This window comes from Pangasianodon hypophthalmus, chromosome 11, assembly GCF_027358585.1.
Source record: "Pangasianodon hypophthalmus isolate fPanHyp1 chromosome 11, fPanHyp1.pri, whole genome shotgun sequence".
NCBI lineage: Eukaryota > Metazoa > Chordata > Actinopteri > Siluriformes > Pangasiidae > Pangasianodon > Pangasianodon hypophthalmus.
In genome coordinates, this window is record NC_069720.1 from 1,162,653 (window position 1) to 1,178,264 (window position 15,612).

At 38.2% G+C, this 15,612-nt stretch overlaps 2 protein-coding genes across 2 annotated transcripts; one reads left to right on the forward strand and one right to left on the reverse strand.

Annotated features, from left to right (window-relative positions):
• The first annotated feature begins 2,721 nt into the window (after positions 1–2,721).
• Positions 2,722–3,698, forward strand: exosc6 (exosome component 6). The gene has a single exon (XM_034308822.2). The coding sequence runs from the start codon at positions 2,778–2,780 to the stop codon at positions 3,600–3,602; it is 825 nt and encodes a 274-aa protein (XP_034164713.2). The 5' UTR covers positions 2,722–2,777; the 3' UTR covers positions 3,603–3,698.
• A 1,316-nt stretch (positions 3,699–5,014) lies between these two features.
• tmppe (transmembrane protein with metallophosphoesterase domain) lies at positions 5,015–12,025 on the reverse strand. The gene is made up of 5 exons (XM_026930732.3): positions 10,906–12,025; positions 10,534–10,644; positions 10,269–10,434; positions 9,205–9,344; positions 5,015–6,900 (listed from the first exon to the last, which is right to left on the reverse strand). Exons 1-5 carry the CDS (start codon positions 11,615–11,617, stop codon positions 6,710–6,712), a joined length of 1,320 nt encoding a protein of 439 aa, XP_026786533.2. The 5' UTR covers positions 11,618–12,025; the 3' UTR covers positions 5,015–6,709.
• Positions 12,026–15,612: the final 3,587 nt, after the last annotated feature.

Consider the following 15,612-nt stretch of genomic DNA (forward strand, 5'->3'; position numbering starts at 1 on the left):
GTGTGTGTGTGTGTGTGTGTGTGTGTGTGTACGTAGCCTGTAGTGTCACTACAGTCACGTGACGTGTCACACAGCCTCACCTGTGGACTCACCTGGGTGGAGGTTTAATAGGACAAAATGCAACGCTGTCCCAGTGATAGAGGAGAAGATGGATAAACCATCATTACTGTGACAGGAAGTGTTATAAATTAGTTGGAAATTGCACTATTATTATATACACTACACTATATTGTGTATATGATATGATACACACCAATCAGCCATAACATTAACACCACTGACAGGTGAAGTGAATAACATTGATTATCTCGTTACAGTGACACCTGCTAAGGGGTCTGATATATTATGCAACAAGTGAACAGTCAGTTCTCGAAGTTGATGTGTTGGAAGCAGGAAAAAATGGGCAAGCGTAAGGATCTGAGCGATTTATAACAAGGGCCAAATTATGATGGCTAGACGACTGGGTCAGAGCGTCTCCAAAACGGCAGGTCTTGTGGGGTGTTCTCGGTATGCAGTGGTTAGTACCTGCTAATAGGTGCTAATGTTGGCTCAACGGTTAAGGCTCTTGGTTACTGATCAGAAGGTCGAGGGTTCAAGCACTGCCACGTTGCCACGTTGACCTTGAGCAAGGCCCTTAACCCTATTCCGGGGGTGCTGTATCATGGCTGACCCTCTGCTCTGACTCCAGCGTCCTAGCAAACTGGGATATGTGAAGAAAAGAAAAGAATTGCACTGTATTGTAATGTATATCTGACAAATAAAGGATTCAGCTTCTTCTTCAAAAGTGGTCCAAGGAAGGAGAACCAGTGAACTGCTGACAGCATCATGGGTGTCCAAGGCTCGTGGATGCATGTTAAAAGTTAATGCTGGTTCTGATAGAAGCATTACAGCATTACAACACTGACTATTAATAATGTAATTATATATTAAATTTGTTATTGCCAACGCAATCAAGATTTAATCGAAATCTTTTATTATGATGGTCGGCGATCAGTTTGAACTGAGCATTGTGTAGTAGATTCAACTTGTCTCTACTGGATTCATTGATCCTGAGGACCAACGCAGAGAGACTCAGGAGGAGTTTCTACCCTCAGGCAATCCGGCTACTGAATGAGGACACTTGAGAAGTTTGCATATTAACTACCTCACACACACACACACACACACACAGTTGCACTAAGGACAAACAAAAACTCTTGCACTCTTTTGCACACTACTTCCTCTAAAAGCTGATAAGATTCCTCCAACCTGCTAAACATATTTTTATATATTTTTATATATAACATCTATATTTTGTCTAATAGATTCTATTCTATTCTATTTTTCTATTTTATTCATTATATTCTGCTTTTATTATATTCAGTTTTTATCATATTATTATGTTTTAGTATGTATCACTGTTGCACTGTGGGACGAGGCACTAAGGAACAACATTTCACTACATTAACACATCACATGGATGTAATGTATATGACAAATTAAGAACCTTGAATCTTGAACCTTGAGAAGCAGCTCCACTTTTAATAAAGTGGGCGTGGCTAACTTTCAGAGAGCACCGCCCACTCCGAAATCAGTTGACCAATAGAGATTTAAAGTGAACATCTTCTTCCAAGACCCACCCCCTCCGTTAAAAAAAAACAAAAAAACAAATTGTGCCAAAAAAGCAAAATCTGCAAATAGAAAAAAAAATTAAGTAATCTTTCTGAAAAATTCATTTGGATTTGATTCCCATTTTTTTGCATTTGCAAATTTTTTTTTACATTTTGATAATTAATAATTTACTTGTGGATTTTATTCTTTTATTTGAAACTTTTGGCAAAAAATTAACTCTGTAGATTAATCGTTAACTCAGGAACAGCGGAGGTTTGAACTGCACTCATATATACACTCGCTGTTTTCACTATTTAAAGGTGCATTAGCTAAGATTTTTTTTTTTTATTAATTTCTTTTTTCAAATTTAGGTCTCTTATGATTAGGTGAGTTCGACATTTGAATGATTCCCGTCCATGTTCACGAAGCTCCGCCCCCTGACAGCAGATGCTTCCAAACACAGACAAGCGTTCAGGACCGGAAGTCCATTTTTCTCAGAGACTTAAAGGTGCATTAGGTAAGATTTATGAAAAAATAGGTCTCTAATGGATAAATGGGCGGAGCTGAATAACATTTAAATGATTTTTTTTTAACTTATTGACTCCGCCTCCAGTTTCACACAGGTACACAAAGCCCCGCCCACAAAACTTATCGTGGTTCAACCATGTGTGACATCACTTTCAAGCGCAGTCGGATGTTCAAAGTTACAGCTCAATAAACATAATGATTGATAAGGATGTTGATCAGGTGTTGGGGGCGTGGCTATAAAATGACTGACAAGAAGCCAATCCAAATATAAAACAGACATTCCGGCCCGGAAGGCAGGTTTCTAAACTGGGTTTTTTTTTACAAAAAAAAAAAAAAATAAATAAATAAATTCAGCTCTGTAATACACTTGTTCTGAGACACGGGCTTAAACTATTAGTTTTTATGATTTGTCCATAATCTTCCACATTATGTGTATTAGTCAGAAATGATCATTAGTGACTATTGCACCTTTAACTGATTTTAGATTTTATTATACTGTAAATAAACACATTTCTCCACATATTCCTGACGGAGCTACAGATCACACTCCAGTCCGGTAGATGGCGAGAAAGATCAGAAGCATGCACGGTAAAAACAAACAATAACAAAAAAAAAAAAAACGCATTTCCGGTTTGGGGCTCATGTGCGCGGAGTGAAACATGCCGGTAGACACTAAACGGATCCGTGGCCCGGAGGTGTCACAGTCTCCGTTATTATTTCTTCCTCCGGTTTCTGAAGCCAGCAGCAGCACCAGCAGCAGGAGGCAGAGCGCGCGAGGAGACGGTGATGCTCGCCCGGTGTTCGCGCGCTGCGGTCTCGTGAGCCAGGCTAAGGGTTCTGCGTACCTCGAGGCCGGGAACACGAAGATCATCTGCTCGGTGTACGGTCCGCGCGAAACGGAGCGCAAGGACGAGACCGACATGAAAAGCGGCCGGCTCGTGTGCGACTTCCGCCTGGCGCCGTTTTCCTGCCCGAAGCGCGGCGCGTGGATCCAGAGCGCCGAGGAGCGCGACCTGTCCGCGGCGCTGGCGGAGAGCCTGCAGCCCGGCGCGTGCCTGCACCGCTACCCGCGCGCGCAGGTCGACGTGAACGTCGTGGTGCTGGAGAACGACGGCTCCGTCCTGGCGCACGCGGTGACCTGCGCGTCCATGGCGCTCGCGGACGCCGGGATCGAGATGTACGACACGGTGCTGGGCTGCGCGCTGAGGCAGGACGGAGACCGGTGCCTCGTGGACCCGGACCTGGCGGAGGAGCAGGGCGGCGCGCGCGGGAGCTGCGGAGAAAACCAGGGACGCGTCGCGGTGGCGCTTCTCCCCAACCTGAACCAGATTTCCGGGCTGCGCGCGGACGGCGAGATGCGCGAGGACACGTTAACGGCGGCTGTGAGAACGTGCGTGGAGGGCTGCCACAAGCTGTACCCGGTGGTGCAACAAGCCATACTGCGGGCTGTGAAAAGAAAAGCACCACCTCCACCTGAAAAATAACAACTTCTTCTTCTTCTCTCTCTCTCTCTCTCTTTTCTAGTTTTTCTACATGATTGATCTGCAGCAATTATGAACAATTAAATAACATTCATCACATCACCAGTTTCAGAAAGTTATTCTGTAATATCACTTCATATTTAGAGCAAACACACACAGTGCATCATTGAGTTATTAACCAGCTATATTAAATAACAGCAGCAGCAGCTCTGAGGGGGCGTGTCTTTAACAACACGGATATAGAGCGTGGGCGTGGCTAAGTCCATATATGGAAGTCTCCCAAATACAAACATGGCGGTCGCTTTATGCTAACCTGACAGGAATTTTAAAACAAAAATAGTCCCATTTCTAAATCAAGATCATTGAATTATAAAGTTCTATCTGACAATTTTATGATTTTAAAATCTTAAAAATAGTAAAGTTGAACCAGACACAACTTCTATAACTTGTTTTTTTATGCTTTTATGCAACATTTTGCTCTAAAACCTCTCAAGTTTTTAACGGCATGTAAATAACATTTATAACTAATTTCTGCAAAATAAGTTTACTCAGACAGAACCTTATAAAATTTCTCAAAATATCCATTATCTTATAGATATTATGACATTAACATTATGATGTAAAGTTTTACATATTTACATACATATTTGTAAGCCAGCTAGCTTTAAGAGTTTTTGAGAGGATATTACATTTCATATTTACAAATAAAGACTATGAAATGATTACGTTATATGTAACAGTTTGGGGATTTTTAGATCTTGAGTCATAAAATTCAATAAACTTCTACAGCTTGTAATTGCTTCTCATATGTATTTAGTGGTATGTATGTATTAATATTTATAACTGTGTGAAAAAAGATATATAGAACCTTAAATCCATTTCAATTCATAATCATTGCTACAAACATTAGCTAGTTAGTTAACATGAGTTAATCCTCTGAAAGTATTTATAAACTCATAAGCCATTTTTTTTTTTTTTTACATGAAAATCTTTCATCTTTCTTTGGTCATGAGTTGAGATTGGCAATCTTAGAACGCATAACGTGAGAACAAAGATGGCTGACGACAAAGTTCTAACAATGTGAGAATTTTCCGATTAAAATCTCAGCTTGTGAGCGCTTCTACGACGCTCGTCTGAAATCCACCGACGGCAGGACATGAACCCGACGAGAGAGCTACAGATACTGTAGCGGTGATGGAGAAACATAAACAAAACATGCTAATGGACAGAAAAAAACTCCTTATTACCTCAAGCTCACGTGCGTGTTTATGTGAACCTTATTTCTGCATGAGCTGATTTCCGTATCACGCTGATCGATGACATAAGCAGCGTCGTACGTAGTCGTTTTGTTTAATCGCAAGTCTATCGTTAGAGGATCTTCATCGTAAAACCCGGGGACACACACTATCACACAGTTAGAGAATTCAGAACAGAGTTTATTATGATCTCTTACAGTGTGATGAGTAATAATTTTTAAAACGCCGCTGAAATTGCAGTCTAAAATTGGCTTTATTTGTAAATCTTCACTGCCAGTCGTGAATATTAATAAGTCAGCAATAATAAACAATAACCATATCATATCTATAAATCAAACCAATGGCAATTAAATAATCCTAACTATACACCAGGAACCCTGATTGAAGTTGAATTAAGTCTGTATATGACAACGTAAAGAGTTCTTACTGCGGTTCACTATAGCTTCGGTATCTGATAGAAGATGTTCTGGATAACAGACTTTGCAACGAATCCTTAAAATTTTTGATCCTTAAAATGGGCTCCTCTGGGCTCATTCTATCACAAATTACTGGAACGTTCTTGGCGTTCATTTTTATCTAAGCTTTTATCTAAAGGAAATTTGATGAAACTGTATGAAAATGTTAGACAACAAATGGTCATTCATTCATTCATCTTCAGGAAACACTTCATCTTGTTCAGGGTCGCAGTGGATCCAGTGTCTATCTCAGGAACACTGGATGTGAGGTGGAACTTAACCCTGGATAGGACGCCATTTTCATCACATGACGTCAAGCACACACATTTACATTTACACGTTTACACCTATGAGCAATTTAGCATCATCATTCCACCTACAAACATGTTTTTGGGAGTCGGAAGGAAACTTAAGAACCCACAGGAAACCCACATGGACACGGAGAACACAGACAGTAACCTGAGCTCAGGATCGAAGGCAGGACCACGCCACCCTGTTCACCTACATTCACACTATCAAGTAAAAAATCACTCGTGTCACTTGTAGTTTCTCTCTTTTGGTTGACTGCTTCTGTTGTTGATTGTGGGCGTGGCCTGTCCAGCATTATATATATTTTTTAGTTCCAATGACAAACAGTAGTAGTCAAAACGGATAGCCCATAGCCCACTCTACGATATATACACACCAGTTTTTTTTTTTTTATAAAGTGTACTTAAGTTTGATTTTTATGTTATGTGCTCGACTTTGTACTTGTTCGTTCTCAGATTAGAAAAGCGAGCTAACTGTACCAGCTACGTAAACTCACCAGAGGCATCAACGATCTCTTCTACTTCCTTCCAAGCTTTATTTTTCTTCATAATGTCTCTATACACATTTAATGATAATGAGAGCTCGTATACAAGAGGATACGATGAAACCCCACTTATAAGTCACGGTGGTTTCCTCAATTTTTGACAGTAAATGAGACGCGCCGGTCCACATGCGCCGTAGGATTTGGTCCGAGGAATCATTCGAGCCGTTTGAATTTGTTGCTTCTTTAGTGTTTCCAATCTAATTTGCATAGAATTGATTGAGAAAATCTCAGATTAAGTGTTGCTTTGTTGTTCAAGTCACGGCACTGTGACACGTCTGTACGTAGAAAATGAACGATCACGTAGCTTTGTCGCTCGCTAGCGTGAATGTAGGGGTAGGAATTATAAATTCCTGAAGATGAATGAAGGAATGAGTATGATGCGTGGTGAGAAACGTAAACAACAAATTGTTATGACGTATCATATTATGGGTTTACCGTTAAACCAGTGAGCTAAAAAAAGTGCTGTTGTTTTAGTGGCATCTTCTAGTATACAATCAAGTGTGTGTGTGTGTGTGTGTATGTGTGTGTGTATCCGTGCATATACACTCAGGCAGATTTCAGTGTGATCTGTGTGATCTCTGCACGGCTGCCGATTCTCATTGGAATGCCGTAATAAACCGTTCCGGGAGTAACGTAGATCGTGGTGTGCTCCGAGATGCGGTAAAGTCCACAGAAGTACGGATTCACCAGGAACGCCAGGAGAGTGAGAGGGAAGAGCTGACCAGCATGAGTGTGACCTAAACACAGCATCGAACTCATAAACGCAGAATATTTTGCACAGATTGTTTTGTAAAGACAGAGTGTCAGCTTTTAATTTTAATTCCAAAAAATAAACCTGGCTGAAATCAGATGTTAGTTTTCCAAAATCAGGACTCATGGTTAATTTCCCTGGTTCATAAACCTCCCTGATATTTTCAATATCATTATAATATCAATACCATCATGTACATATTACATTCAAATCCCTTAATAATAATTAAATTATTATTAAGGGATATATTTATATATAAATGTAGAGATATATTTATTATATAGATTTAGTTTTAAAAAAATAATAAACAAAAATAAAATATAAATAACAATTAATATCAATTAATTAAATAACATTAATTCTAAATCAACAAATGTTAATGTAATTAAATAAACAAATAAATTAACAAACATGAACAATAAACATGAATTAATTAATCTATGTTAATTAATAATGAATAATTTATCAATAATAATGTTTAGATGATTCAGGAAGAATGTGAGAAACGTGGCGAGATCTTAAATAATAAAAATAAAATAATACATTTTATATTTACTAATATTACTAGTAATTAATTAATATGTAGTATTTGTTAATTAAATAAATAAATGTTACTATTTAATTTTTATTACTTAATTCTGATCATGCACATCTGATTTCACGTATTTTGCCTTAATCTACATAAATTACATAAATACTACTACTAATACTCCTACTAATAATACTACTCCTACTATTACTATTACTAATACATCTACTACTAATACTACTATTAGTAATACTCCTACTAATAATATTCCTACTAATAATACTCCTCCTGAGAGTATTAGTAGTAGTAGAATGAGTGGGAGTATTATTAGTAGTTGTAGTATTAGGACTATTATTATTAGTACTACTACTACTACTACTACTACTACTAATAATAATAATAGTCCTAATACTACAACTACTAATAATACTCCCACTCATTCTACTACTACTAATACTCTCACTACTACTACTACTACTAATAATAGTAATACTCCTACTATTACTACTACTACTACTACTACTAATAGTCCTAATACTACTCCTACTAATACTCCCACTACTACTAATAATACTCCTCCTCCTATTACTAATACACCTACTACTAATACTATTATTAGTAATATTCCTACCAATACTACTAATTCTATTACTACTACTAATAATAATAATAATAGTCCTAATACTACAACTACTAATAATACTCCCACTCATACTACTACTACTATCACTACTAAGAATAATACTTCTACTCCTCCTCCTCCTACTAATACTCCCACTACTACTACTAATACTCCTACTAATACTACTACTAATAATAATACTCCTACTAATACTACTACTTCTACTACTACTACTATTAATAATAATAATAGTAGTCCTACAACTACTAATAATACTCCCACTCATACTACCATTAATATCACTGCTAAGAATAATACTTCTACTTCTCCTCCTCCTAATAATAATACTACTCCTACTACTCCTCCCACTAATAATAATACTACTACTCCTACTAATACTCCCACTGCTACTACTAATACTCCTACTACTACTAATAATAATACTCCTACTAATAATACTACTACTCCTACTACTACTACTCCTACTAATACTCCCACTACTACTCCTACTAATAATAATACTACTACTCCTACTAATACTCCCACTACTATTACTAATCCTACTGATAATAATAATACTCCTACTAATAAAACTACTACTCCTACTACTATTAATAATAATAATAGTAGTCCTACAACTACTAATAATACTCCCACTCATACTACCATTAATATCACTGCTAAGAATAATACTTCTACTTCTCCTCCCACTAATAATACTACTACTACTACTAATACTCCCACTAATAATAATACTACTACTCCTACTAATAATACTACTACTCCTACTACTACTAGTCCTACTAATACTCCCACTACTACTCCTACTAATAATAATAATACTCCTACTAATAATAATACTACTACTCCTACTAATACTCCCACTACTATTACTAATCCTACTAATAATAATAATACTCCTACTAATAAAACTACTACTCCTACTACGAATACTCCTAATACTCCTACTACTACTCCTACTAATAATCGTACTACTCTCACTACTACTAATGCTCCTACTACTAATAATACTCCTGCTAATACTCCTGCTAACACTACTACTACTATTAATAATAATAATCTTGGACAGATGATTCAGGCAGCATGTGTGTGGAATGAGGTGTGAACTGAACGTGTACCTGACAGCACTAAGTTGATGTCTGGTCTTTGCTGGAGCGCTTGTTTAGCAGCGTGAGGTTGATGAGCCAGGAGAACAATCGGACGTTCTGCACTGCAACCACTCAGAGCTTTCTCAACATCCATCCCGTGACCAGGATACCTGAAACCGAAGACAAGCGCAAACACGATTATTATACACGAGTGGTGTAACGATTCGATGACTCGGATCGACGCATCGATTTAAAAGGATTATTATTGAAAAAGGACAAGCAGCGTTTGGATAAAAAATATTTTATAATTTTACAGTGATGTGTAAATAATTTAACAGACTGGCAAGGTGATTTGTCTGTAACGCTGATCCTTTTAAACTAGTCCTTTTCTACGTCAAAATCATTAATCATGAATTAAAACAATTTGTTGTTTTTTTGTGATTAATAATGTGTAGCGTGAAACCAAATCAAACTACAAACGAACCACAGGAATCGATTTCACTCTCGATAAACAGACTCGTGGATGTGACTCGTGGATGTGAAAGCGCACACTGATAATAAATTAACACCAAACATCCTGTCAGATTCATTCACGCAAAAAACAACAGAAAAAAAGAACTGGGAAAGAGACAGAAAGACTAAAAATGTGGAAATTAAAGTTACAGCACATTAGTTTATGATGGAAAACTCTCTCTCTCTCTCTCTCCCTCTATCCATCTGTCTGTCTGTGTCTCTCTCCCTTCTTCAGTCTCTCCCACTCTGTCTCTTTTTCTCCATCTATCTTTTTTCTTTCTCTTAGTCTCTCTCTTTCTCTGTCTGTCTCTCTGTATCTCTCTCTCTCTGACCATCTCTCTCTCTCTCTCTCTCTCTCTCTCTTGTCATGAGTAAGTGAATATCCTGAAATATTTTCTCCTCTTCTCTTCATTTCTCCATAAGACGCCAGATAAGACATCTAGAATATCTAAAATGGATATCCAAAATTTTTTTAAATGCATCACAGACCACTTTGATCAGGTTAAAAATAAAATTATGATAAGAATAAATCAAAGATATGAATGAAAAGAGAAAGAAATAAAATCAGGACTTAATCTCACCGCAGCATGGTGGCTTCCAGGTCGTCGATTCCGGCGAGACAGATCCAGTCCTGCGTTTGTCCGGGTCTGAACACTCGAGCATGGCTGTTGTGAAGAGGTTCTATCCCCTTCGAGCGCAGGAACTCGAACCAGCCGTCCACATCGGCGGTGTAGTACTCATGGTTCCCTAACACACACACACACACACACACACACACAGAGATCACAGTGTTTATTTCTGAATCTTTCTGCAAACCGGGTTCCTCGTTCTGCACTCGGTTCTGACCTGTCGCGAAGTACGAGCCGAGTCGAGGTCTGAGGAGAGCCAGCGGTTCTGCAGCGGTCCTCAAACGGGTCACCTGAGAGTCGGTCAAATCACCTACGATCACCACCACATCTGACAGGAACACACACACACACACACACACATTTTCATGTGTAGAAACAAAGCATCTCCGTGTGACATCATCACAACACACAACCGAATCACTAACCATATCACAAATATTTCAATATTTAAAAAAACCCCAACATTTTAATTAACGATGTCATTCAGGGTGGAGTTTTCCTTTAATGAAATTAATGAAACATGGTGTTGGTAGCATCGTGAAAGATGTAGAAGCTCCAAAACCTCGTACAATCCTACATTTTGTGTTACCTGGTTCTAGCTGATTGACCATGGTGATGATGCGCTGTAGTTGTGAGCGCCCGACTGTTGGTCCTAAGTGGATATCTGAGAGCAGCACCAGCTTGAGGCCGTCCATCGAAGCCGGCAGCTTCTCCAGAGGAACCTCCACCTCCACCACCCGCGGCGGCTGCGCGGCGTTTAGCAGCCCGTACACGGCCAACAGCGCGGTCATCACTAAAGCGAGAACCGTCTGCCTGGCTGAGCCGCTCACCGCCACCGCAGAACCCTTGGAGAACATCTGGAGCGCGCGGCTGGCGCACCCGAACACCATGAGGAGGAAGAGCAGGATGACGTACACACCCAGGCAGCTGAAGCTCAGCACGGACAGCCAGTGCGGTTCCGTGTCCACCAGGTAGAACATGCTCAGGTAGCTGCAGTGAGCGAGCGCGAGGAAGAGCAGCACAGCCGCGCGCCAACACCTGTGCGACCAGGTGCGCGCTGACGCGGCGGCAGGGAGTCTCGCGCCGCACAGCCGCGTCACCACGCGCTTCCAGATGTAGAGCGAGCCGAGGAGCAGCAGCGAGTTGATGAACAGAAGAAACTGCGCCCGAAACAACCGCGCGCGCATGCCTACATCCACGCGCTCCGACAACACCGTTCTGGATATGAGCATAGAGAAGAACACGACCCCTGTAGCCACGCCCACTTTCCCTTCGGCTGAGAGCCGAGAGAAGCCGAACATCTTCGGAGGGTCTGACAGGTTACTGACCCCTGGCGCGAGTTAAGCTGCTCTGTGCGTGGTAAAGACTTCATAAATCAACCATTAAGAGATAGAAATAATTACAGATTTTTTTCTGTACACTTAAATACCTTCATAATTCAGCTCAAGAAGAATTTTAAATGTTCGCTGCACTTCCGGAAACAACCATACAGGCTCTTTAAACTCCATTGAGCTATCTCTCATCACGAGTCATGACACAACAGTTATAGAAATATACAATATTTTACCACGTAATCATCAGGAAATACAAATCGTATGTCAAAGATAACACATAATGTACAAGTGCCTTAAAATGCTACTCTTCTTCTGCTTCTTTTTTCGTCTTTGTTGTTTTTTCTTGTTCTTCTTCTTTGACTTAACAGCGGCTGGTAAAGACACACGCTGCTGCAATACCGCCACCTACCGGTGTGGAGGATGGAGGAGCGCTGTGTTTTAAACAAAAACAATTCAATAATCATTTCTTCACCATATTTTGTCAGCTACATCTCATGACAATTTCTGTTATGTATAATTATCTATTATTATAATAAATAATCTATATTTTATAACTTTTAACAAACCCTAGATGGGTGTACCAAGTACCAAGATATACTATACAGCTGAAAGTATGTGCACCCCTGACATTTACATTTACCCATATGTGTTTCTTCCCCAAACTGTTGCCATAAAGTTTAAAGCACACAGTTGTATAGAACGTCTCTGTGTGCTGTAGCTTTACAATTTTCCTTCACTGGAACTAAGAGGCTCAAACCTGTTCCAGCATGACAATGCCCCTGTGCACAAAGCGAGCTCCATGAAGCTCCATGGTGTGTGAAGGTTGGAGTGGAAGAACTCGAGTGTCCTGCACAGAGCCCTGACCTCAACCCCACTGAACACCTTTGGGATGAACCGGAACTGGAGACTCCTTACCCAACATCAGCGCCTGACCTCACTAACGCTCTTGTAGCTGAATGAACACAAATCCCCACAGCCACGCTCCAACATCTAGTGGAAAGCTTCCCAGAAGAGTGGAGCTCATTATAACAGCAAACACACGGGGAATAAATCTGGAATGAGAAGTTCAAGAAGTACATATGAGTGTGATGGTCAGGTGTCCACAAACTTTTGGTCATATAATGTATGATATAATTTATAATACAAAACTAATACACCAGTACATCATAGCAACACACTGTATAACACAGTATATGAAAATATAAAGAATAGAAGCAAGTGGCTTTAAAGTAAAGTGCAGAGAAACATTATCGACAATTTGCATGTCACTGTTCTTACCAGAATGATTGCTGAGAGAGAGAGAGAGAGAGAGAGAGAGAGAGAGACTGAAAACAGAAAGAAATTATTCTGATACTGTGCTGTTTTTGTAATGAAAGATAATCCTTAAATAAAATATTACCCAGCTCTTTAGATTTGATTACCCAGCTGTTAGATTTTCTTAGATTTCTAGTCTTTTGAGGTTTCCTGTTTGTGTATTTTTTAAACAAATAAAGATAATAAAGACTCAGAAGTCCATTAAAAAATCACACCATCTGCCTCAAAACTGTTATATAATAAAATTTAATGATTAAATATTCCTGATGCTCTCACAGCTCCATTTCCTCATTTTCCTGCTGTTTTCCTGCAGAACCTCAAGGTGGAAGCAGAAACCCACGTTTCAGTCGCAGTGACTTTAACATCAGTATAAAATCTCCTGCGCTCGCGCTCCAGTCTGTAATGTGATGAATTATAACATTTTCCTGGTTTCTAATAAGGCTGTGAGATATGAAGTTTTAAAATTAAATTGATATCGTGATGAATTTTTATTCTAGCGATAGAATTTTCTGAGATGTTTCAAATATTGTCACTATTTATACAAAAATTACAAATTCTGATTGGAAGCAGCTGATTGATTGGATGTTAAAACATTATAACTACAATAAATCTGTAAATTATTACTTTATTTGCCTTCTTTTCAACATTAAATCATTAAATTTGTAGACATTAAATTAAAAGAATTAAAAAAATATATACTTATGCACTTATAAATTTAAAAATACCAATTAGATCTGCTCTTCATTTATCTATTAGTAATATGAACATCATTTAAGGAGTGTGTGTGTGTGTGTGTGTGTGTGAGATACTGGTCATATTTCTATAAATTTTAATTTCATTTTAGATGAAATTTATATTCTCCAATAAAGATTTTTTTTTTAAATTACTGAAGTACAAATCTTTTCTTCTGTATTTTTCATTGTGACTCAGAGATAAATAGTTTTAAGTGTTTTAATATTTTAAAATTCAATATAATATTTTAAATTTTAACCAGTATATCATGATAAATAAGGTGTATTGTAGAAATTTCAAGTGTTATGATATGATATTTTTGTTTTTGCCTCCAGTGCTGGTTTCTAAAATATGATAGCTTTGGTAAAAAAAAGAAAAGACGTTTTCTGTTTACTGAAAAAAATATTCAAGAGTTTTTTTTAACTGTATCATAGAATCATGTATCATCATATAATTTCAGTAACATGAATAAACATCACTTTAAGTAATATTTTAACATTTTCCACGACATCTTAGAACCATGATAGCGCTTTACATTAAGTGTTAATTAATTAACAGTGATTAATGCAGTAACAGGAACAGCACCTTTGCTAATGCAGTAATAATGGCATTAATAACATCTGCATTAATTATTAATACATAATTCACTCTTATGTTCATGTCCTGTATGTATACATGAATATATGAACATGTACATCCAGTTTACATCAGCTTTATTAAACACAGTGATGATGAATTAGTAAAGTGAAGTATTTTTTAATGATGTTTGGTTTGTGAATCATTTCTACATTTCAGTTAATAAAAGTGTTAAAGAGTCAAAGTATATAATGAGTAAATAAATAAACACTGTGTGATTATTTTCCTGTAAAATCACATCCCCAAGTGTTTTTATTGCTCTTTTACTACAGCAATTTACCAACAATTACATTTTTTATTTATTAAAAAACACAACGTTGTACTGTTTATCCGTTTAGAAACATTTAATGTTCTCTGAAACGAGTTAGTTCCTGTTGTCGCTTACGTTATAGCAGCTATAAACACTCGTTCCCTCACCAGCCTCTCTTTATTCTCTCTCTTCAAGTTAATAAGACAAAAAAATTAATCTCAGCTTGTTACGCACGTTACCGAGAAACCACAAAGAAGCGTAAACTCCTCTGTCCTGAAGATGTCGGAAAACTTAAACTTACAGCTTTACCTCTGACTGTTACAAAGCGCTGACACTGGAGACTCCTTCCATCAATGTTACATAAACTTCTTAATCTGTTTATTATCAGTGGAGAGTCTGCTGTGATTGAGCTGTTACTATAGAAACGATAACGTATTAGAACGAGCGCATTAATATAAACGACTGTCACTACTGTCAGGGCTGCTGTTCTGGAAAATTAATCAACACCTTCTGACCAATCAGAATCCAGAACTCAAAGCTGTAGAGTGTAAACCTGGCGTATGAGCCGAGTATTTATATTTCAGTCTCAGAACTGTAGTTTATAATGTAAATATTATATTATAATTATACTATAATAACATTATATTATAATGTAAAGGTGGTGGTTAGTGTTACGGAGATTCATAAGCATGTTATAAGTGAGTAGAACTTTTAGCTAATCAGTGTTAATGGAGCAGGAGTTTAAATCGATTTCTGATTTAAAATATTGTCTTTTATACACCGAGCTCGTGACTTTTAATCGCAGCTTCTCTGTTTTTGCTTTAAACCCTTTTTTGTTGTTTTTTCGTGTCCTTCTGTTACTCTGGAGCTCCGCTGATCTTCACATCTGCTCCTCACGTCACCTCCACAGTCCCAGGTGCAGAGCCGAGCAAAGGGTCAAAGGTCAGAGCTCATTTTCTTGGAATCTGTCTCAGCCGTCACTCCGCACAAAATGATCCGGTGCAGATACTGTAGATCAGTCCAGTGCTGA